General features: G+C 42.0%; 2 protein-coding genes across 3 annotated transcripts; both read left to right on the top strand.

Moving 5' to 3' along the window:
• Window positions 1-114: 114 nt before the first annotated feature.
• si:ch211-225b11.4 (tRNA (32-2'-O)-methyltransferase regulator THADA) lies at window positions 115-14776 on the top strand. 2 transcript variants are annotated; one of them, XM_063897005.1, is made up of 31 exons: window positions 115-264; window positions 350-530; window positions 621-707; window positions 781-808; window positions 905-1053; window positions 1138-1260; window positions 1362-1482; window positions 1808-1953; window positions 2038-2122; window positions 2201-2337; window positions 2434-2631; window positions 2716-3445; window positions 3564-3716; window positions 3832-3941; window positions 4033-4193; window positions 4270-4424; window positions 4552-4716; window positions 4793-4941; window positions 5045-5182; window positions 5261-5365; window positions 5510-5710; window positions 5971-6121; window positions 7850-8102; window positions 8767-9003; window positions 9107-9311; window positions 10241-10429; window positions 11130-11383; window positions 11484-11639; window positions 12031-12297; window positions 12388-12590; window positions 12682-14776. In XM_063897005.1, exons 1-31 carry the CDS (start codon window positions 143-145, stop codon window positions 12927-12929), a joined length of 5607 nt encoding a protein of 1868 aa, XP_063753075.1. In that variant the 5' UTR covers window positions 115-142; the 3' UTR covers window positions 12930-14776. The 2 variants fall into 2 exon arrangements, with proteins under 2 accessions (XP_063753075.1, XP_063753076.1); XM_063897006.1 differs by lacking the exons at window positions 115-264; window positions 781-808 and having other exon boundaries at window positions 497-530.
• A 1407-nt stretch (window positions 14777-16183) lies between these two features.
• Window positions 16184-22860, top strand: pik3ip1 (phosphoinositide-3-kinase interacting protein 1). Its single transcript, XM_063897054.1, has 6 exons — window positions 16184-16456; window positions 16631-16759; window positions 17393-17509; window positions 18900-19088; window positions 19216-19294; window positions 21223-22860. The coding sequence occupies exons 1-6, from the start codon at window positions 16345-16347 to the stop codon at window positions 21437-21439; spliced, it is 843 nt and encodes a 280-aa protein (XP_063753124.1). The 5' UTR covers window positions 16184-16344; the 3' UTR covers window positions 21440-22860.
• The last annotated feature ends 222 nt before the right edge of the window (window positions 22861-23082 follow it).

Genomic DNA, 23082 nt, shown 5'->3' with positions numbered 1-23082 from the left:
GGGCAGCACGAGGCTGTAATTACACAATGACTTCTCTAACAAATGTAGAATAAGACCTATGTCACGTGACTAACGTGACCAACGTGACAGCGTGGTTCATGTTTGACGTCATCTAAACCTGTACAGTGGAGTTAATAAAACAATGTTGTCGTTTGAAGACCTGATAATAAGTCTGCAAGACTGTGTGATCAGCGAGGACCAAGCACCTGAACATGTCAACCAAAAACTCAGACTCTTCAGTGAAAAACTATCTGAATCCTCCAGGTCGGTAACCATAACCTCAGCATGTCTCAGAACTTGTCTCACTTCTATAAGGTGTCATAATGACTGAATTGTTTTGCACGAACAGGAGTAGTGTAAAAAGATGTAAGGAGCGCTGTTTAGACGAGGCTCTCCAGCTGCTGAGACGCATTTCAGAGGATCAGCTTGGTGTTTTTGAAGAGAGTCATCTCCTGCTTCTTGTGAGACTTCTCATCTCCATGCAGCTGCAGATGGTCAACATCTCCACAGCCTGTCGTAAAGTGGACCAGGTGAGCCCTTTATTATGTATCTATTGCACTGTACATACAATATTTAAAGACCAAGTGTCCTCTCATTGAAACTTCATATTTGCTTGACAGATGTTGCAACATTTGGCAAAGGTGGACCACCAACTGGTTTTTAGAGAAACCCATCACTGTTTGCTCTCTATAGTCCACACTGACCAGGTACAGAAAACAGCTCTCACTTCACTTTTTGTCAATGCGATGTGTCAAATAACCTCAACTCATCCCCTTTTAGGTACTGTCTTTTGAGGATCTGCAGAGAGGTAAGTGCAGAGCAGGCTAAAGATGATGTGTTATTACCATGTCACTAGTTTCATGTGTAAGTTTTCATTAACATACTGTTGTTTCACTTTTCCCAGCCTGTATGTTCCTGGAAGACAGCACTTATGGTCGTGAGATTTGGCGAGAGTCATTCCTGTCTCTGCTGGATAAAGTATCTGAGTTAATTGCGTTTGCATTGCAACAAGACTTGTTGAGAGATGGACCTCTGTGTTACATTGCTGTCAAGGTGCATAATGTATTGGTTTATTGCATTCATCACAGAATTGTTGTGTGATCTGTTCAACTTACCTGAGAACTGTGGTCTCGGTAGGTGTGTTTGCAAGTGTTCCAGCTGTTGTCTAGTGAAGTGGCTCCTCTAGTGTGGGACGGGGAGCATGGGGGCCCAACAGTGAGGAAGATCCTGCAGGCTCTTATGGACATAATACTTGGACAGGTATTTCATTAATCCATGAATTCAGAATCACTTATTCAAAAGATACTTCTTCTGTTGTTACCTTTGTTGTGGCTTATCAGTCATTGTGTCCTTATTTGCAGTGCTGCAACAGGGACACTCGTCTTTTGGCAGGAACTGCTGTGGCCATGCTGATCAACACAGCCTCAGAGAGGCGCGGTGGAGAGGCTGCTGCCTGGAGTCTGCTGGAGGTCTCTCAATCAGGTATATCACTCCAAACACTGCTGGACAAAATTGACTTTTTAGAGCCAGTCTTTGATTTTCTATAATAAAACCAAATATTGTCACCTAATCGTGACTTCTGTAGTCGAGACTATAAAAGACTACATTTCCCACAGAGCCAGCCAGAGATGTGCAACCAGTGCAAAAGACGCTGTTTGAGACACAGTTTTGAACCTTTACATTTTATTATCCTACAAAAAGTAAAAGAAAGAAAGAGGATCTAAGTTGTTTATTGTTTAATTTGAGTTAAGTTGATTGAGTGCTTACAGATTCCTGTCATTATATCTATTTTCCTGTCATTTCTCAGAGCCCTGGCTGCTGACAATCGGTGCTCTGCAGGTTCAGTGCTGCCCTGCAGGGAGTGACAGAGTGGACAGACTGGCTGTGAGCAGAGGCCTCCTGACCTGCTGTCGCCCTCACATCCTGCTCAGTTCACACAGGGATTTCCCAGAAGTAAATCTAGCTCAGTTAAAAAAACATGTTCTCTTTTGTTCTGCTTGTTTTCATTACCTAATCCCTCATTTTCTCTCTTCTCAGATGTGTTTACTGCAGAAAGGCTTGTTTCCCCTGGTCTATGCGCTGTGTGAGGAGAAGCTAGACTGTCACTACTTTGCTTTTGAAGGTGAGTGATGTCCACTTTGTTTATATTTATGTGTTTGAATGGCCATATCATCTGTTCTAATATGACATGTTGTTGCAGCATTAACACTGTGGCTGAAGAGAGTGAAAGAATGTCTTGCTGATATCTGGAAGATGACGGGTGATCGCCTTCTTCCTGACAACAGCAGGCTGCAGCAAGACCTCATTCACATTATCTGGACCAATGCAGAAAGTCCTGTGAGTCAAAATAATATCATTCTATTATTATAAAACACAGGGAGTTTTGTCGCTACAACAATACTCATGTCTGTCTGTCTGACTGTGCGTTGGCAGGTGGAAGGTGTTTCAGATTTTGTGCGCAGTGCCTTTTGTCTTCTGCTGGACCTCTATGAGATGGACTGTGAGCAGTTTGGTGACACAAAGAAGACTCTTTATTTTACCCTCCTTCAGCGGATAATCAAACTACCTTGGGAAGCTAAAGCCAAATATCATCGCCTTTGTGCCCTTCTTCCATTTCTGGGGACTGACATGGTAAGGGTAACAGCTGGTTATTACAGTGTTAATAAAGTAGTTAGTGGTGCTTTTGAAGTCTTTAACATTCCTCTAATTCATCAGGTGCTGGATCAATATGCTGAAATACCAAATCATCTCCTGAAGTGCTTGTCAACCAATCACCTGTCCCCATGTGGATCGGAGCTTTACAGGTGTCTGATCCATCAGCAGAGACGGGAGTTGTGTGACGGATCAGCGAAGGCCGCCTCACACATGGAGCTGGATCTTGCCAAGCTGTGGGCGAGGCGTTGGCGGCCCGTCCTTCATGCGGCGCTGATGTCCCATGTGACTCTTCTACAGAACAACTGCTTCACACTGTTATTACCCTGCACCTTTCAAGTTTTCCCCTCTGCTGTGGATCCTCTCCTGGACTCTCTGGACCCATGCGCCCCTGGCCATCTCTACGCCTGGGCATGCATCGTGAGTGCCTATCGGGCCACGACTGGAAGCTCTCCATGGGCCCTGCAGGGTAGCTCCACCTTTAAAACCCTCCAGCTTGCTCTAGGATCGGCGGATGACAAAGTCCGACTCGCTGCTCTCAACGCCCTCTGCTGCAGCCCGAAGACAAAAGACACTCCAACCGTGGAGGAGATGTCGATAATGAAGATGTTTATTCCTGAGAACCTAAACTGTGAGTCCTCGCCTTTTCGCCAACACTTTCAGGCTGCAGTGAAGAGGTTTCTGGTTCGGATCAGAAACGGCTGCTTGGCTCATGTAAAAAGACAGAAGGGGAAAAAGAAAGGAGAAGGCATCCACTCAGAGGGGGAACAGGACATACTGGAGCAGGGAATAGGTGACTGACAGCTGCTGTTTTATTTAAATTAAATGACTAAATTACAAGTCATAAGGGGGTTCGGATCCTTGTCACCTTTTTCATACCTGATGAGTGTGCATTCCTCTCTATATTGTAGAGTTTGTAGACTGGTTGGGTCAACTCCCGTACAGCTATCTGGCGCCAGGACATAGTTTTCAGAGGAAGAAGACTGCGCTGCTGTTGCTGTCTGCCGTGCTGGAGACCTGCACAGACACCTGGAGCCCGGACAAGAAGAAGGGTCAACCTCCAGGTAAGTCTGGTAAACCAATGATTAGAAAATGGTATTTAGTTCTGTATTTACTTCCTGTTGAATCTTAACTTTATATTGTTTTAAGTAATTGATCTTTGTTAAACCTATTCTGCAGCGAATATGGGGTCTCTTATTAAATGTGCCAGAGAAAGAGGACAGTGGGATTTTGTCTGCAGGAGAAAACAGCTGGTCCTCATCAGCTGTATAGAAGATTCTACAAATGAGGTAGAGCTGCATTATCAGTCCTTATATTTCTTTTGTAACGAAGATTGAGGTTAAAGAATGTTTTTGGATAAGAGGTTATTTTTTTTTACAGATTCGTGAGCTCTCAGCTGGGTTAATGTTGAGGTTCTTCCCACCTAGTCTTCCAGACGACATCACTGCAGTGCTTCACACGCGAACCAAACAGCTTCTGTGCAGCCCTCGGGTGCACGAGGCTCAGATGGGAGCACTGATGATGAAGGTCCTCCTTCAGAAGTAAGCCTTGCCTGCTACATGTGCCTGTTTAAAATTACACCTGCTTTAGATGTTTAATCTGTTATTCTACCTGCAGATCACACGACCAGCCTGAGGCCTGCAGGTTGAACATTGGAGTCACCGGTGGAAGTGCAGCCTGCATGGTCACACTTCTGGTGAAGGAGCTTGAAGAGCACTATCTGACAGCCAAGGCAGACATGATGCTTGCTGCCAAGACCAAGCCTATACATGGTGAGACTCAAAGCTAGGGCATTATCATTTAACTGCAATGAATAAATATAATGCTCTGACCAAAAAAAGGCCATAACCCAACCAAGCAATGTTCAGTTTCTGAATCCTGTCTTGAATTTGGTTCCAGGTGTTCTGAGTGCCCTCCAGAGGTGTTTACTTGAGGCGCCAGGCAGTGTGTATGACACACTCGACCACAGTCTTACCATTGAGGTGGTGCTGCTGCTGGAGAAAATGTCTCTGCTGCTGCTAAGTGTTCTGTATGCAGACCAAGATGCTTGTGCCATTGAAAAGGGTAAGAGAGAGTTCTGCAGAAACAAAACATTTCAGATTGATATCAACCCAAAGTGAATCGCTTTCTTTTTTCTTAGATGCGCCCCCTTCTTTTTATGAAATGGGAAATGCAATCAGCTCTCTGATAGCCCAAGAGTCAGGAAGAGGCGAGGAAGATGGAGAGGAGTGTGTCCTACTATCTGAGGAGCACAGTCTCGTTCTCACCTGCTGCTGGGTCTCCCTCAAGGTAAAACAGAAATAGATTAACCATTTCAGATGTTAATTAGATACTTCAACATGACTTGCATGTATCACAATTCATATTCTTTCATGTTTGTTTTTTAAATCAGGAAATAGGAATCTTTTTAGGTTCTCTAGTGGCCAAAATTATGACTGAATCCAAACCGAGCAAGTGCCTTTTGACAAAAGGGGATCTAAAGAGAGCATCAAAAGTGTTCAAGAATATTTTTCTCAAGTGTCGTCACTGGGTAAGTTTTATCAATCAGTTTAAAGGAATTATGACTGAATGGTTCATCTTTTCTCACAGACACATTTCTCTTCACCAGGGGGCAGTAGAAGGATGCTGTGCAGGCTTCACCAAATTCTGTGCCTCTTTATTGAGCAGCAGTGATCCAGAGATTAGGGATATCCCAGCCCACATGCTGAAACAGGCGAGTAGTAATGTTCATTAATAAATGGAGACGCTGGACTTCTGTTAAGAAGAAGATGATATACTTTATCAATCCCTTACAGGGAAATGTCTTTCTTCTTCGTTATTGCTACTCATTGATACACTTCCTCTCCCTTCTTTACAGGGATTGCAGGTTGTGCGTTCCCCTCGTTCTACCTCAGTGACCCGCCGGGCTGCAGGGCTGCCCATGCTCATCCAGTGCGTTGTGTCAGCAGAGGAGGCCAGTAAAACCAGGGAACTGTTAGCCCACAGTATGCACACCTTACTGGAGACCGCCAAATGCCCTTTACCTGAGGACTGGGACCAAACACTGGACCTGCCACAGGTTTGTAGACATAGCAACAAGATGAGGATGTGGGCCTTTAAACAGTGATTCAATTGTTCTAAGCAAAATTAGTCGTTATACTTTTACTCGACTTACCTTTTACACCACTGCATTTATTTAATATCTTAAATTAGTAGTTACTTTACATATTTAAATTGTTAATACAAATATTATCAACAGAACTTAAGCACTTCTTTCCCCACTGCCTTTTAAAAGCACAAAGACGGATGTGGTTTCAATAATTGTCCTTTCCCTTACAGGTGTGTGCGGTTCACACTCTGCAGGCCCTGGTTCGGGGTTCTGTACTGGGAGTAGCTGTCCTTCAGTTTGCTCCTGCTGTCGCCATCCTTTCGCTCACTCTGCTCAGCTCTCCCTGCTGGGCCATGAGGAACGCTGCTCTGCAACTTTACAGTGAGACATAAAGTCCAAACGTATCATTTGGACTATCAAGTAATATGTATATACAGTGGGGCAAAAAAGTATTTAGTCAGCCACCAATTGTGCAAGTTCTCCCATTTAAAAAGATGAGAGAGGCCTGTAATTTTCATCATAGGTATACCTCAACTATGAGAGACAGAATGAGAAAACAAAAATCCAGGAAATCACATTGTAGGATTTTTAATGAATTAATTGGTAAATTCCTCTGTAAAATAAGTATTTGGTCACCTACAAACAAGCAAGATTTCTGGCTCTCACAGACCAGTAACTTCTTCTTTAAGAGGCTCCTCTGTCCTCCACTCGTTACCTGTATTAATGGCACCTTTTTGAATTCGTTATCAGTATAAAAGACACCTGTCCATAACCTCAAACAGTCATACTCCAAACTCCACTATGGCCAAGACCAAAGAGCTGTCAAAGGAGACCAGAGACAAAATTGTAGACCTGCACCAGGCTGGGAAAACTGAATCTGCAATAGGTAAGCAGCTTGGTGTGAAGAAATCAACTGTGGGAGCAATTATTAGAAAATGGAAGACATACAAGACCACTGCTAATCTCCCTCGATCTGGGGCTCCACGCAAGATCTCACCCCGTTGGGTCAAAATGATCACAAGAACGGTGAGCAAAAATCCCAGAACCACACGGGGGGACCTAGTGAATGACCTGCAGAGAGCTGGGACCAAAGTAACAGAGGCTACCTTCAGTAACACACTACGCCGCCAGGGACTTAAATCCTGCAGTTCCAGACGTGTCCCCCTGCTTAAGCCAGTACATGTCCAGGCCCGTCTGAAGTTTCCTAGAGGGCATTTGGATGATCCAGAAGAGGATTGGGAGAATGTCATATGGTCAGATGAAACCAAAATAGAACTTTTTGGTAAAAACTCAACTCGTCGTGTTTGGAGGAGAAAGAATGCAGAGTTGCATCCAAAGAACACCATACCTACTGTGAAGCATGGGGGTGGAAACATCGTGCTTTGGGGCTGCTTTTCTGCAAAGGGACCAGGACGACTGATCCGTGTAAAGGAAAGAATGAATGGGGCCATGTATCGTGAGATTTTGAGTTAAAACCGCCTTCCATCAGCAAGGGCACTGAAGATGAAGCGTGGCTGGGTCTTTCAGCATGACAATGATCCCAAACACACCGCCAGGGCAACGAAGGAGTGGCTTCGTAAGAAGCATTTCAAGGTCCTGGAGTGGCCTAGCCAGTCTCCAGATCTCAACCCCATAGAAAATCTTTGGAGGGAGTTGAAAGTCCGTGTTGCCCAGCGACAGCCGCAAAACATCACTGCTTTAGAGGAGATCTGCATGGAGGAATGGGCCAAAATACCAGCAACAGTGTGTGGAAACCTTGTGAAGACTTACAGAAAACGTTTGACCTCTGTCATTGCCAACAAAGGGTATATAACAAAGTATTGAGATGAACTTTTGTTATTGACCAAATACTTATTTTCCACAATCATTTGAAAATTAATTCTTTAAAAATCCTACAGTGTGATTTTCTGGATTTTTTTTCTCATTCTGTCTCTCATAGTTGAGGTATACCTATGATACAAATTACAGGCCTCTGTCATCTTTTTAAATGGGAGAACTTGCACAATTGGCGGCTGACTAAATACTTTTTGCCCCACTGTATTTTGTTCAGCTATTGGCTCAGCTGAAATTAATGCCACTTATTGTACAGTAATTGAGATCTGTTTCTAGGTTCTCTGTGCTCGCGGATGCTCGGCCAGCGGCCCAGCGGTGATGATGGTGTTTCTGCCCAGCATGGCTTGTCCCCCATCGCCTTTTTCTTCCACTACCCTGCACTCCAGCCCTTTCTTCTGGGCGAGCTATTGGGGGCAGCACGAGACCTCCAGGGGCCACAAACTGAAGCCAAGCTTCACCTCCAACCCTCGCTCTTCCCTGTCCTCACTTTGCTAGCACAACTCCAGCCCGGTGTCCAAGACTCAACCAAGTGATTGCTTTTTATTTATCTCTTCACAGTTCAATCTTTTATACCTAATTCTTTATACCAGGGTTTTTTCATCAAGGTTTAAAAGTTAAAGGTTTTTATTTCAACCAACTTCACTGGTTGTGAAACAACTTAAGCAATAAATAGCAGCTTTGGTGGTTCAACAGAATTCAAATTAACTTTAATGTATGACTGATGACCACTGGCTATACAAAACATTTTAGGAGTTAGCTTATTCAGTTTCCTGCAGTAGTTTAAGAAGACTGATATCCCTTTCATGTATCTGCAATGAAAATGTAGCTGAAATCAGCAGCAGGTTAGCTTAGCTAAGCTTAGCTTAGCATAAAGTCCTGAAACAGCCATGACATTAATTTAGAGGTTGACATTTTAAAGGTTGTTACATTTTCCTTGTTTGATATGGATTGAAAACAAACAAATATATATAAAAGAATAAAAGCAACATGAAATGTGTGGGTGGATTTTGTTACCTGACGAATTAACTCCATGATGAAAAAAAATCATATTTCCCCAAATATTGAACCATTCCTGTTTTAAGGTAATTATTTTATACTTTACCTACAAAGGAGTGGGTAAGGACTTAGATTTGTATTTATCAATCACACCAGATATCATTGACACAGTGAATGTCTTCTCTATCCTCCGCCAGAACTTTGTCAGACTTCCTGCCTCCTTTACTCCAGCTGTCTGCCAGTCCTATCTACAGTGTCAGAGTGATGGCCTCAAAGGCTTTGGTTGCCATGACTCCCCCCTCAGAGTACATGAACATCCTCATCAATCTGACCGCTGAGCTGCCCCGTCCTCAGGAGCGCTGCTGTCACAACCAGCTTCACGGACGGCTGCTGCAGATCAGAGCAACTCTGGAGAGAGCACTCTGCACAGTCAGGTGAGACTTCACTCATTAGACACTTTTTTAGGCTTTAAAAATGTCTGCTGTGTTTGTTTCATCAGACACAGGCTTTAAAATGTTGCTGTGTTTCTATTCCCAGTGCCCCTTCAGCTGACCTGTGTGAGGTGCTGCTCAGGGTGGAGGCCTCCATGTGGCTGGTGACTGGGGCTCAGCGCTGCCCCCTAGTGAGAGCGGCTTACGTCGCGGTGGCAGACTCACTAAGAAGCCTCCTCTCTGAGAGCTTCCTGTCAAAGCTCAGTGACACACTCCTGCATGACCTCCTAACACCCCAACAGCAACTTCAGGTGTGTGGCACGCATGCTGACAAACCAATGTATGAAAAAGTGTTTTAATAGTGAGAAAAGTCTGTGTTTTAATGATTGGTTGTAAATAAAAAGGGGGAACTGTGGCTATGTCAATTTATCCCTGGGCCAGATGCTCAATGGCATGGCCGACAGTGTATTAATGTGTTTTATGAATGTTAGCTTACTTGAGCAAGTGGCACTTAACTCTGTATGAATGATGACTTGTAGTATGTAAAGCACTTTGAGGGGTCGTAAAGACTGGTAAAAAGCACTATACAAGAACGGTCCATTTACCATTTAAGGATCCCAGTCTTATCATCCCAGGCCAAATCGGCATTATGGTTGCCCTCAAAGGCTCTAACTGCAAGACAACATGAATATATATTTATTCTTTATTACATTATTGCCTCTGCATTCGTTTAGTATTGGGTTTAGTGTATTGAAACGTGGTTTATACAGATAAGCATATTATATTACTGGCAGATAAACATATTAGATTATTGGCTACCCTTTGCGGGCCATATAAATTGAGGTAGCGGGCTGAATTTAGCCCACAGGCTTTAAGTTTGACCTGCTATAGATAACAGGAAACAGTAATAGAGAGTTGACATGAAGCAAAGCTCCCCGACCTGGAATTTGAACAGATGGCTTTTATCAAATGTAATATTTCAGCCTGTGTTGTTTTTGTCTGTGTTCCTCTCACTGATTTGTTGTTGGTGGGGCTCTTTTCGTACATTTTCTTGCTCCATCAGGATTTACATTTGAGTCAAAACATTTTCTGGTTGTTACCTTTTGTCAAATCTAATGTGATTAAAACTTATCCTCATGTACCAATAAAGCAGATTCGTTAAGTCTTTGAGCTTTAAACTAAGGCTGTCAGGATGCCCTAGCAGATATGTTTCCTAAAGTTTTATCTGTATCACCTGCAGGTTGGGTTGACATCCTTCCATCAACAAGCCATCCACTCTCTATGTGTGGATCAGAAGAGAGCGTGTCAAATCTGGGAAAACTTCTCTGCGACGAGCCCTGATCTCAAGCTCTCATTGGTCACGTGGGTGGTGGAGGAGCAGAGTTTGCAGCAGAGCGGCTCTAAAGAGGTGATCCGGAGGGTTCTGCAGGTGAGACATGTTCTGCCTCTGCAGATTTCACAGTGAGGAAAACAACTCTCCAAAAACTGGTCCAACAACTTTCAGTAAAACAAGCTTCTCACAGTACAATGTGAGGAAATTAAGGGAGGCTTACAATGTACAATGCTGTCTGAAATCTGGCTGTGGATCTTTTTTCCCCCTTGCATGAGAAAGGGTGTGTCTATAAGCTTTTATTATTTGCTGTTCATGTACAGTGGGCCATTTAGATAAACTCTAGTACACCCAGTACTCCCTTCCCATGTGTATCCTGGTTAGTGTTTAATTGACTGTCTTTAATATAGGCTGATAAGATGCTATACTACATATCTACAGACAGTAGGTAAAGACCGTAAGGACTACTGTACATGTGGCCTTGTCATTTTACAGAACGTGTTAACATTTTTAACATTTAGTTGGACTGGAGAAACTGGTTTTCCTGTCTCTTATTTTAGTTGTCCTATATCTTTGCTGTTATAGCACAGTAAATTAAAGCATTCTGTTTGAGAAATCACTGAAAAACTGACCAGATTTTACACATATTGTTGTTTATATTTGCAAAAACCTCAGTCTTTACATCAGATATAATATTCTGCATCCCTTTGTATTATGCATGGTGCGATTTGTACCAGGTTGGCATTGTAAGCACATTGATAATTGTGCTAGTAGATAAAAAAAAACTCTCTCTCCCCAGTCAAACCTCAGGGAGGCATTGTTGAGCAGCCGTGTGGAGTACCGCAGGATTTACCTTGCAGCCCTGGTAGCAGTGATGGCCAAAGGCAACGCTGCTCAACACCTCCCTCAGTCGACCACACCGGAGGAGCCAGTTCTGCCTGAGTGTCTGGATTTGTTGCTTGAGGACCTGGAGGACAAGAGAGGAGGGCCCGAGTTTTTGTCCTTGGCTCTGTTTGTTGCTAGTCTGCTGCTTTCCCAGTGTTCTGACTCAAGGTTAATATATTGTCTGTTTTTACTTCGGGAGTCACATACTGCACTGGAACACTTCTGGCTGCAGATCTGACTTTTTTTTGTTTTTGTTTGTGTAAATCAGTACAAGGACATCCGTGTCCCAGCGCTGGTGTAACATTTTGGATATCCACCGATCCCCAGAAGCCCCTGAAGTGCTCAGGATTGCGTGTGCTGAAGCTCTGTGCGTGGCTGGAGTTCCTCTAATGAGCCACAGCACTCCTCCTGCCATCATGATCAGGTGCAAAGGAAGTCAAAAAGTGGTGTCAATAGGCCACAAAATTCCTACCTTTGGTTGAACAGTTTATTGTCCAATAATTAATTGCATTCATTTATATTATAGTCATTTCTGGACCATTATATAACAACTATAACCTCTCAAAATGCAATGTACCCCTAATTATTGTGAATATCAAGACATTGAAATGAAAAACAGGTATCAAATAAAACCATGAAACAAAAACAATAATACAAATCTGCTCTTAATGGGAAATCCTATTTGACCAAACCGATCCCAAGTCAATACGATGGCCAGTATCAAGGTTATGTCCTCCATACACAACGTAAAAGGCCTTCTGTCATATTATACTCTCTAAAAAAACAGGAATTAAAGTTGAATCTCTCTGGTTTAGGTTGATCAACACAGGCGTTTACTTGCTCCAGGACCAAAACCAGCAGGTGAGGATGAAAGCGGCCAGTTTTACCTCCATGCTGCACCATGCAAGGAAAACAAAAAGCCAGAGGAGCGTCTACTTGATGCAGGTCAACCAGGCTCTGCCGCTGCTCCTGGACATTCTTCTGGAGGAATGCTTGGATACTCCTGGCACATTGGAGGTGCTGCTCTGTCACCTACCTCAGTCTGACCTCAGATCTGTGATGAAAGAGGCCTCAGTGGGAGGGTATGTTATTACAGAATCAATACACTTGACAAATAGAAGAGCCTTGATTGAGTATTGCTTAACTGATTTTTGTATTGCTCTCTTGTTCAGGAGTTCAAGTCTGTACGAGCAGGATGAGGCCAATGTGTTTGCAGAGCCCTCTGTGATGTCTGCACATGTGCTGCCTTACTTGCTGCAGATGGTTGAAAGATCCTCTGAATCATCTGATGTGGCACAGAGGCTGAGTGCATGGGCAGAGGAAGGTGCTGCACAGCTGCTAGACAGCATTGCAGTCTGCAAAAAGATCAAGCCAGGTACCGTTATAAATAGAAGAATGTGTTCAATATTTGACAAGTTTTTGCATATTAAAAGTTTTTACAATGCAATTATTTATTCTCTCTATAGCTGAGACATTGACCCCATCCTGGCTCGCTCTCCTCACGGAGCCTCGTTTTCACTGCACCCTGAGTGGCCTACTCACCAGGGCTGCCTTTCTTCTACGGCTGGTGAAAAGATGTGAGGATCTGCGACACCTTTGTGATCCTTCTGCATTGCACCTGAGTTTACAGGAAGTGTGTGATGTGCTCAGTCTAAAGGGGGTCCACTTTCCCTCAGCTATGACAGCCACAGTGGCTGGAGAGCTGCCAATATGACAGCACCGAGGGGAATCTTCTGTACCATCTGTGACCAAACTTTTTGGCCAGGGATAAGATTACCTGCGGATATTTTAAGAATGCTTATGACATTTACATGTGCAACCCTAGTAATGAATGAGTAGTGGAGGCGCTGATGCTGCAGTAGCTACTCCAGAACGAGGCAGGCTGACGGTTATGTAAAAGCTCAGTTGCTGAAGTCACTTCTGTTGTATAAATCATCGTATTTGCAAACGCACTCGAAGACGCCCACTGTGTTCCTGATGAGTTCTTGTTTTTGCTAAAGTGCTTGAGTTTATAACATGACATTTTCTAAAGCTTTATTCAGTTTGTATAATGAAGCTTTATTTTTTACCGAGATACAGCCATCAGAATAGCCCTAGGTCCGTCCTTATGATCATCATCACTTCAAAGCAATATGCCCACGCAGTGCTCTTCTTGCCTAAGTCGTTCGCAGCAGGTCTCAGAGCTGAGACTGAAGCGATGATGTAATGCTGTATCGCCTGGAGAAATTGGCTGCTTGGTGCCCAGCAGGGGAATATAATGCGTGTTTTGATGCTCCATTAGAGACCTTCTGCCTGGATAAGTGTCCATTTTCTGACCACACAAGTGTTGCAGATGATCGACCAAATCTAATAGGGGGCTGTCAGTTGCTCCGCAACCGACTGCACACTACAGCATTCTTACATCACCAGATAGCCCGGTGCACTTGTTTTTAAATGGGAAGCTCCTCATCATTACAACATATATTTCCTTGACATGCTGATTGAAATGATTCAAAATGACCTCTATAGCTACATAAATTCTATTTCAGCTAAGGTTTTGTTGTGTTTGTAATTGTGCTTATGATCATCTAGATTATGTAACAGCTATGACATCAATCCTGCATTAATGATTCATAGATAAAGCTTATGACATGTATTTCCCTACAGCTCACAACCTGGTGTGAAGAGCTGTGAGACTAATATGTGCCTTAGAGGAAGCTACAGGTGGCACAACATGAGGCAGAATATAGGGTTATAATGAAAGTTTGGCAAACTGCGACATCAATATTTTTGGACAAAGGTTGACTCATCCTCTTGTCAACAATTCTCCTAAATGTCTTATCTATGACACACGAAATAACAGTAAGCGTTTTTGATAAAGGGACTGCTACATACTGTGTGGCTGTTTAATCAGACAGAAATAATCCTGTATGTTTCAGATTCATAAATCCTTAAAGACAAAGCTTTAAAGCACAGACCTTTTAAAAAACAGAGGCTAGAACATTGCGAAACCTCAAGACAAAGGGAAGAAAAACATGTTGAGCCCTTGTTTATACACCTGAAAATTAAAGCATCCTTTTAAAGAGAAATCTTATCAGTCTGCTCGAACAATGTGTGCAGCCCTCGAAAACAAAGATTGAGAGGTTGCACATTTCCTCAAGGTGTGTATGAAACTGGAAAGTGGCCATCTGGCTCAATAACAGCCTTTGTTATCATTGCTTAAAGTGTTTAGGCTCTCAGTGAGCCCATGTCCTGCTAATTCAATGATTACCTTACTATGGCAACAGGGAACAATGCCAAATAGGTGAAAAGGGAATAAGGCCAAGTAGGTACAACCACTGATAGTGGGTTTGTGTACCATTTGTACCGTGAAGGAGTGTTTTTCCAGTGTTGTATCTCAAGAAGCCAGTGAATTCTTGCTCTTCAGGTTAAGAAATGACAAGATTCAAATGTTTTTATTATAAATGCTTTTTGAGAAAAAACGTTTTGTCAGTTTATGTATTTAGATTTTTTTACATAACAATTTATGCTCATTATAATAAAGTGAACAATTGAAGTTGTAATAAAATGTCTTTCATACTATGTGTGCGTCTTAGTTTCATTTTCCAAAAGGCATTGCTTGTGATGGACACTGTAAATCATCATCTTTTACATTGTGAAACCTTTAATAAATTAGCAAATGTTAGGTTAAGGCTTTTAGAGTATTGTGGTATATTTTAATTTCAGTATTTTCAAAAAGCAGTCCTCAACTATGACATATTTGAGTAGTTGCATCTATTAATGCCAAAAAGCCTCAAACAAATGTCAGCTCGGTAAATATATGGAAGTCCATTTCTCAAAAGTTAGTAATGATGAAACAAAAACACTTTTGGTAAATCAAAAATGATGATGCATAATGTTGGAAGGTTTAAACCGAAAAGCAGAATCTCAGATTTATGAGATTGGGAGTTCAAAAGTTCAGATATTTTTTAGCAATTTCATTGAATCTCTCTACATCAGCTCAGTAAAGGTAGTTATTGAAGTCCGCTGCTGCTGGGAAAAGGGAAATAATAAACTTTAATATAAACTTTCTGGAACAGTGTTTTGTGGTGGCAATAAGCTCTCATCAGTATGAGTTGGCTCGGTCTCAAATGTGTTCACCCTTTAAAGGTCTGGAGACATGTGGTTTCACCAAGTGCATGCTGCTCCTGCTCCCTGTAACCCTGAATGAGCACAGTGTGATGGAGAGTGCTGGACAGATGCTCTGTGTTTGCTCTAGTAATTGCCTGAAAACCCGGCTGCATCTATTTGAAGAGTGGCTTAGTGAACATTGACTGACTCAGCCATTGGCAGCTCACTTTACGTCAGCCAACAATGACACAGGGCCTCTGTGCTGAGAGTATACAGCTCCCTGTGCACAGGCATATACTCAGGGAGAGAGGTTTTAGCTGTCCTTCATCAGCCTCCATTGAGGATGTTTAAATTGCCTTACTTAGTTTGTTGTTTTTGTATTCGTTTTTAAGGCTAGAGGAAAAACAGGCCTAGTTTGTTGGAGATGAATCCTGGGAAACAGACGGATTGGTTTTGACAGATGCACCAATCACTTAGGGCCAGATCACATGCAGTTGGATGGGGATTGTAAATGGAGAGATATTTTGAGTGTATTCTCAACAGAACATGGAAAGCAGAGCAATTTATAGACACGCCCAGAAATTGTAAGAAGCATGGAAATGATTATTGAATAAAGAGGAAGGGAAATAGTTTTAAGGGGGTTTATAGAAGCAACCATAACAGATTTGCATTTAGAACATAGTCTGAATGGACCCAGTTGATTTCCCCTACTGGCTGTCTTTACAACTTTTTTATTCTCACAGGGCTTCAGGACAAGATAACATGCCAGACTGTTTTGCAGCTCATGCTTCTTCTGCCTCTGTGGGCGTGTAAATCTGGTGAGGCATTAGGACCTGGAGGTTTGTGCTGCAGAAAGTGCAGCTCCTCCTCCCACAGAAGGCTGTTTACGAAGAAAGCTGGGCTCCTCTGACAAAAACAAGGGCTGGGACTCTGGCGAGAGGAGCAGTGTGCCTGAAAGCACAGGCTCTTCGTCCATTTTAAACATTTTGTGCATGCTTTACCTTTTCTGTTTTTTTGAGAAAAAGGCACATTAGAGCACCATGTTGTCGATAAAGTCAGCCTGTCAGCTCTGCAAGATGTTTTTCTCCTTGCACGCTGTGTTCCTGAGCGTGGCCATGGTGGAGACCAATGCCTCAAATGGGAATGAAAAAGGTAAAATTATACCTCGTGAACTTTTTCAAATGTTATTGTTTCATTTGAAATGTGATGTTAAAAAAACGGTATAAAATGAAGCCTGATAAGCTCAATATTTTTTTCTCATTTCTTTTTGGTTGCACAATCACTTATATGGGTCGTGCTCACATGTTATTTTGTTGTGTTTCTCAGATTGCATGAGATCCAATGGAGTGGAGTACAGAGGGGAACTACAGAGTTCTTCCTCAGGACTGACCTGTCTGAACTGGATCAATACCACCAGAGACTATGAAGTTACACTCCATCCTGATTCACAGACAGGTAAACAACTTCGATAGATGTGTTTTTATATGGCAGAAGGCAGTTAATGCCCCCTTTCTGCTGTTGGAGCTGAAGGCAGGAAGTCAATGGGTACAACAGGATGATTAACAGCTCTTGCATCTTTGCTGATGTGTTGACGCAGTGTCATAAAATGTGCTACATGATTGCAATTCTTAAACACATGCAGAGGAATAAACATATAATTCAAATTGGAAGGTTAACCAAAATGTTCTGCCTTGGAGGGCAAATACTGAAACTTAATTGTGGGCCAAAAGCAAACACCTATTGTATATAATGTTATTGATAAGATGCAACATGATACCACAAAGTGACTTACTGCACAAAGGGTCTGCCATTGTTGAGCATTAGGCTAACAATAAGGGATGTGCTTCAAAATACCTTTTATTTTATCACAAAAAATGGAATAAACAGTGATTTGTAATATACTTTCCTTTAGACAGCAACTGGCCTTTTTCCTTCTTTGTGCTCATGACTCCGGTCCATTGTAGTGTGATGAAGTAGTGTTAATGATTAATGAATCCAGTGGTTTAGTCACTCAGCAGGACAGACATTCCTGTATATCGAGGAGGCATAAATAACAGACGTGTGCTGTTTTTATCGTATCTCCTGTAGGTGTGGGAGATCACAATTACTGCCGAAACCCAGACTCCTCTGAGAGGCCGTGGTGCTACATTGCTGGCCCAGATGGGACAGTCCAGAAGCAATTATGTGCCCTGGACACATGCAAAGGTAGGTAAACCCTGTGCACAACAATGATCATGATCTGGATACAACAGGCATTGGCACTAAGGCATTTGTAGTCAGTAGCGAGAACCACAGCTTAAAAAGACAGACCTGGCAAAAATGAATATACATATTTAAACAGTGACATTATTATTTTGCCCTGAGACTCTGCACTCTTGTTGCTGCCGGCAACTACTTTATCTTCCCTTTTAAGCTCTCATTATTTTGAGAAGAGGGATATGCTAGGGAGAAATAATGAGATGAACTTTTTGTAGTTATGCAGATGTTCTAATTAGTCAACCAAAAAGAAGATAGCTTGATGAGACAGCCAAATTCTCAACTTTTATGATTCAACCAAACTTTCCTCTTTGTATATTTCCTTCCATAAATAAGCCATTACATGATGAATTTCACACAATTTTCTTCACATGTTTTTTCCCATTTGGTATTAGTCTGCAGTAGTTCAGTTGCTCAGGGTTAAGTCACTGTGAGAAGTCTCTTCTTTGTCTTTGTTGCCTTCCTGTCTACGAACCCTCACCAACTCACACAATAACAAAACCCTGCAGTCACCAGTCAGAAAGTTCAGTTTAAAGTAAGCTGTTGACCACGCCCCAAACCTCCGCTCATTGGTAGAAAGTAACAGCCTTTGCTTGGAGACAGCAGCTTATTGACTGCTTACATTTATGAGTCCATGCCCTTTAAATTCAGAGTTCGTAAACAACAACTTGTTTACAGGAAATGTAAAGAGAGTTGGGGAGCAGATGTTAACAGCTGCAATCAAAAAGTATAGCATGTAGAGCCTGGCCATGTTTAGCACAACTGTCATTTCTGTGATTTATGTTCACGCTTCACGGGAGCCGTGTCAGAGCTTTAGTCCTTCCTGTTGAAAACTTGTTCATGTTGTTAGACAAGCAGAAATGTGAAACTACACGGTCCAGGAAATGCACCCGTAAGTGCATGACGAAGTAGAGTATCACTATACAATACTATTGTTATATTTTATATTGTAATAAAGTACATTTACTGTAAAATCAACCGAGTATTCTTTTTATAGACAAAATAATCTGAAACAAAACCTATTTTGGTCAGAAACTGAAAAAGAAGGTTTCTTCAGCCTTGAAGCAGACCTACTACCCCTCATGGTCTAATGCATTGTGATATATTAAAGGTAGATGCAATATAAAGATGAAATCAATGAACACATTTTGACTAAAATACATGTTTCACCTCAACTCTTCACCCAAAGTGTGGTAGAACGTTCTTGTGGTGCTAACGGCTCAAAATCTCACTTACTACAGATGGTTTCCACTGGCAGGACATCAACAGTAGCACAGTTCAGTGCATCCCCAAAAAAACAAATTAAGCTGTTGTTTAACTTTGTTTACTTGCATCGTAGAACAAGCCTCTACTGAAGCTCCAGAGGCCGACCCCCTCGAGCCTACAGGAATCATTCCCACCACAAAGAGATCAGAGCCAGCCAAATCTGAAGCCTCTCAGGGCAAAGTTGCTCCAGCGCAGCCAGTGTTGGGAATCAGCCAGCGTGTGCGCACAGGACCCAATAAGAAAAAGGACCTTGGCACGCTCGGTACGTTGGTAGTGCATTATTCCTCCAGTTATATCTTGCTATGAGTTATATATTCTAATCAGCTAAATATATCTAAGTGTTTGTATGTTCAGGTTTTTACCGTTCACTTTCTCCTTTTGTTATTCAGGCTACGTTCTTGGTATCGCCATGATGGCGATTATAATCCTCCTTGGAATAGGCATCACATTTGGCTACTTTTACAAAAGGTCAGTGTCTTAATCATCAATCATTTGGTTCAGTCCTAGAGGATTTCTATGAAAGAGGACCAAATGTAAAGCATTAACTAATTCATCAACAGGTTTTGAACAGTTGTTTATTGTGTGACACAGAGCCAAAACGTAATGCTTCAGAGCCTTCTCGTTAGTTCCCTTTTCCACTACCTTGTGTAGTGTTCTTAGCTTTAAGATGTGTACGAGGAAGACCAGTATGGTTATTCGAAAAATCAGGCATGTTTAATGCTCAGCCTCTTGAGTTCATGTCATCAGCTGTTGTTCACACAACAATGCAATTGCTCACATAGAGGTAACATGGTGTATTTAATTTGTTTGTCTGCAGCAATGCAACATGGGGAGACATGGCAGGGAATAAAATGCCTATAGTCCATTTCAAGCTATCCTTAATTCGTATTGTTGAAAGTGAAAAGAGTGTTGGATTGGATGCAGAATCCTGCAGACTCACTGCAGTTATGTAATACGAAATAGGATGGCCCCGTTGGTGTGATTCCCTTTGGCACTGGACAAAATGCCCCAACAGCTCTGCTTTTGGCTGTCAAATCTTATTAGCGAGCCCCAGTCTTTGTCTTCTATTTTTAGGAGGTGATTATTAATAAGGAGGAGCAACATGTTGTGTCAAGGCGTTTATGCAAAGCTTCAGTGTTCCATGACATCCCCTTCAGTAATGGGATAGCTGTTTGTAAAGCATGACAATTTTCTTCTACCCCGGCCAGAACTGGCTGTTGAATTCCATACACCTCCTACAACAGTTTCAACGCTAGTATTCTCCTGGCCAGAAAGGCTGTCGCATCCAGAGGTCTACGCTAAACTCCTATTGGGAACAGTCTCTTGACCATTCAGTAGGAGTACAGATCCCCCACAGGCTTGGCTTATACATGAACCGTTAAAAGCACTCGCAGTCATGAGCAAGTGTTTTTAATGTCCCCAGTGTTATATAAGTAATACGTCTTCGAATGTCTCTGTGTAAACAACTTGTAATCATTGTCTTAATAGTCAATAGTTTGACATTTTGGAATTATGTTTGTTATTATTTTTCACTGAGAGTTGGATGAAGAGATTGACTCTGAAGTCAGTTTAAATTCCAAGCCAAAGCTAGCATGCCCTTAGCTAAGCTTAGCTTAGCAAAAAGAACTTGAGACGGGGAGAACAGCTAGCCTGAAAAGTTTTAGCTCCAGGAAATGTCTGTCCCTTAACACAGGCCTAACCCCTTGTTTATTGTCTAATATATGTTAATATATTAGACAATAATATGTTAAGTGAGCTTTAGACAAGTTAACCGTTTCCCTCTATCCAGTCTCTGTGCTTAGCTAGGCTAACAATCTGCTGGCTCTTGCTCAAACCAGGAAAACATGAAAGTCAAGTTAATGTTCTCAACTAAATCTGGAAGCAAAAGCATAAAAGATTGTGGAGAATGTGATCTGTTTGAAGCTAAAGCGATTGTATGCTTCACTGAACATGCTGATAGAAGGTGTTTTGAGATACAGTATTGCAGTGCTTTGGCTCCGGATCAGTAGGAAAGCAGTCTCATGCCACCCCTCATCACTGTTTTTACTTGGAGTTGATAAACTTGTCACCAGCTTGTCAACTCTCTGTTCCCTATCACCATCTGTCTCTTGCCTTTGCACCAGACCTGACACTTGTTATTACTAGCTCTGTTATCGACATTCAGTCTTAAGCTTCTTATCAAGAATATTTAGATGTTTTAAATGTATTTCCTTTTAAGATAATGGCAAAGAAAATCTGCTCTCTGACTGTTTATTTGCACTATTTTTTTATCTTAAGTTTTGAATTAAAGAAGCAACAATTAATATAATTTCATTAACATACCATTACATGACTACTGGTATGTGCGTAATCCCTCGTATTAATTCATATAATGAATCTTCTTTGTTTGTGTTTAGGGCTCAGGACTTAAAGAAGCAGCATGAGCAGCGAGTGTATGAGCGTGAGATGCAGAGGATCACTCTCCCCCTGTCGGCTTTCTCCAACCCCACCTGTGAGCTGGTGGACGAAAACACCATCGTTATCACAGCAGAGTACGAGATTACCCCCATCCAGGAGGGCTTGGAGGGCGGGGACCCTCTCATGGGCCAACAAGCAGGAACCCCCGGAGCCTGAGTTGGAACCCCGTAGTCCTGAAACAGGACTGTGATACATCTTGGTGGACCAAAACACTTCTTCATATCTTCGTTTCTCCTTTCTGCCTCCCTGAGTAACCTCTGTTTTAAAAGGAGTAGGGGAGCAGTGTTTGCTCCAAAGACTTGAACTGAATGCTGTGTCCTTTTTATCTTGTTTCCAACATTGGAGGCACAAACAAGTCAAGCTGTTGACTAATGTTGCAAACAACATTTGTCACAACTGAAAACAATTTGAAGGTAAAACTGTTGTTAATGAAGAATATCACAAGGTCTTAAATATTCATGTTTATACATTTGATAACCAATGAAATAAGCTCATTTGCTGCCCCGACTAATAGTATGCATTTCTAGTCTAATGGGCTACTCAGTGTTTATAATGGTGGCCAATTCTTTGTGAAGAGATGGTGTTTGGAATGGGTGTTTATAACCTTTAGTTTTTAGTGTGTTTCCATGTGGAGAAGTTTCTCCACAGGAGGTTTCATTTATATTGACCTGTTGGCTGTGCCGACAGAATCGTATTTTTTTGGAGACACAATGGTGACACAGATTTGTATAAATATATCCTCCTCTGAGACAGGATGAGGAAACATGAGGTAAAACAGGCCCTCTAAAGACAAGTGAAGGCCTCCAACTCTGCCTTAGCATGATACTTCTGAATGTATTTGTTTTTCTTTAACTGGGATGAATATTTTTTCTCTTTGTACTCGACTGCTGATGCTGTGACAAAGCATGATGGGCAATCATTGGTAGACATGAAAAGGAACTTTTCATCTACAGGTTAAGGAGTGACAGGAAATGAGTGCTCTCAGAAAGCATGAGAGAAAGTACATAGTCCTCAGGATGTAACAGCACTGCCACAATGCAGAACAGAAACCACAAAAAGTCTGTGCAGAGCAGGACAGCGAGTGTGTGCTGAAGAAGTCTAGATTCACACATTTGAGTTATGCACTTGATGCTTCAGTTCGCAGACACTGGTGGAGTAGAATAGAAACAGCCCAAAGTTTGGTGTTCATTCAGAAAAATGAGTGCATGGTGTATGTTTGTATTTTAAGGCCATCTTTTTGCATCCTAAAAAGAACAACTACTGATTTAAGAAGACATTTAAAAAAAAAATCTGCCTGAAAATCTTTGTAAACAGGAGACTTTATTGTGTTACCCATGATGCACCGTTACTTCCAGTGTGTTTGCTATTACTCAATCACTCCACATGATCTTGTTTTGTGATTAATGCTGGATCCACATCACTGGTAATATTTGGTTGCTGCTGCTCCATTATTGTAAGAGTTTGTGTGCTGGTTGTCACTGTTGTTTTCTTCACATAAGCAAAGTGTTTAAAGTGTTGTATTTGTATGACTGCATTTTCACTCCTTAGACGGAAATAAAAACATCAAACTCGGACAATGTGAGGTGACGTGATCTTTAAAATGAAAATAATAGAGGTAGAACAACATAAAACAACATGGATGCTCACAGTGTAAAAAGTGTTAGAAAGGCTTGTCCACAGTAGGAAGTGTTGGCAACAGCTCCCCCTGTTGGCAATTATATGAAGTCATTTGATTCACATGAGAAAGTAAATAAAGATAAGAAGATACTGAGAAGAAGGAACCCGTAATCGTACGAAAT

Source organism: Eleginops maclovinus, chromosome 12, assembly GCF_036324505.1.
Source record: "Eleginops maclovinus isolate JMC-PN-2008 ecotype Puerto Natales chromosome 12, JC_Emac_rtc_rv5, whole genome shotgun sequence".
Classification (NCBI taxonomy): Eukaryota; Metazoa; Chordata; class Actinopteri; order Perciformes; family Eleginopidae; genus Eleginops; species Eleginops maclovinus.
The sequence above is the reverse complement of the archived record's forward strand: the minus strand, read 5'-3'. Positions and strand labels throughout refer to the sequence as shown.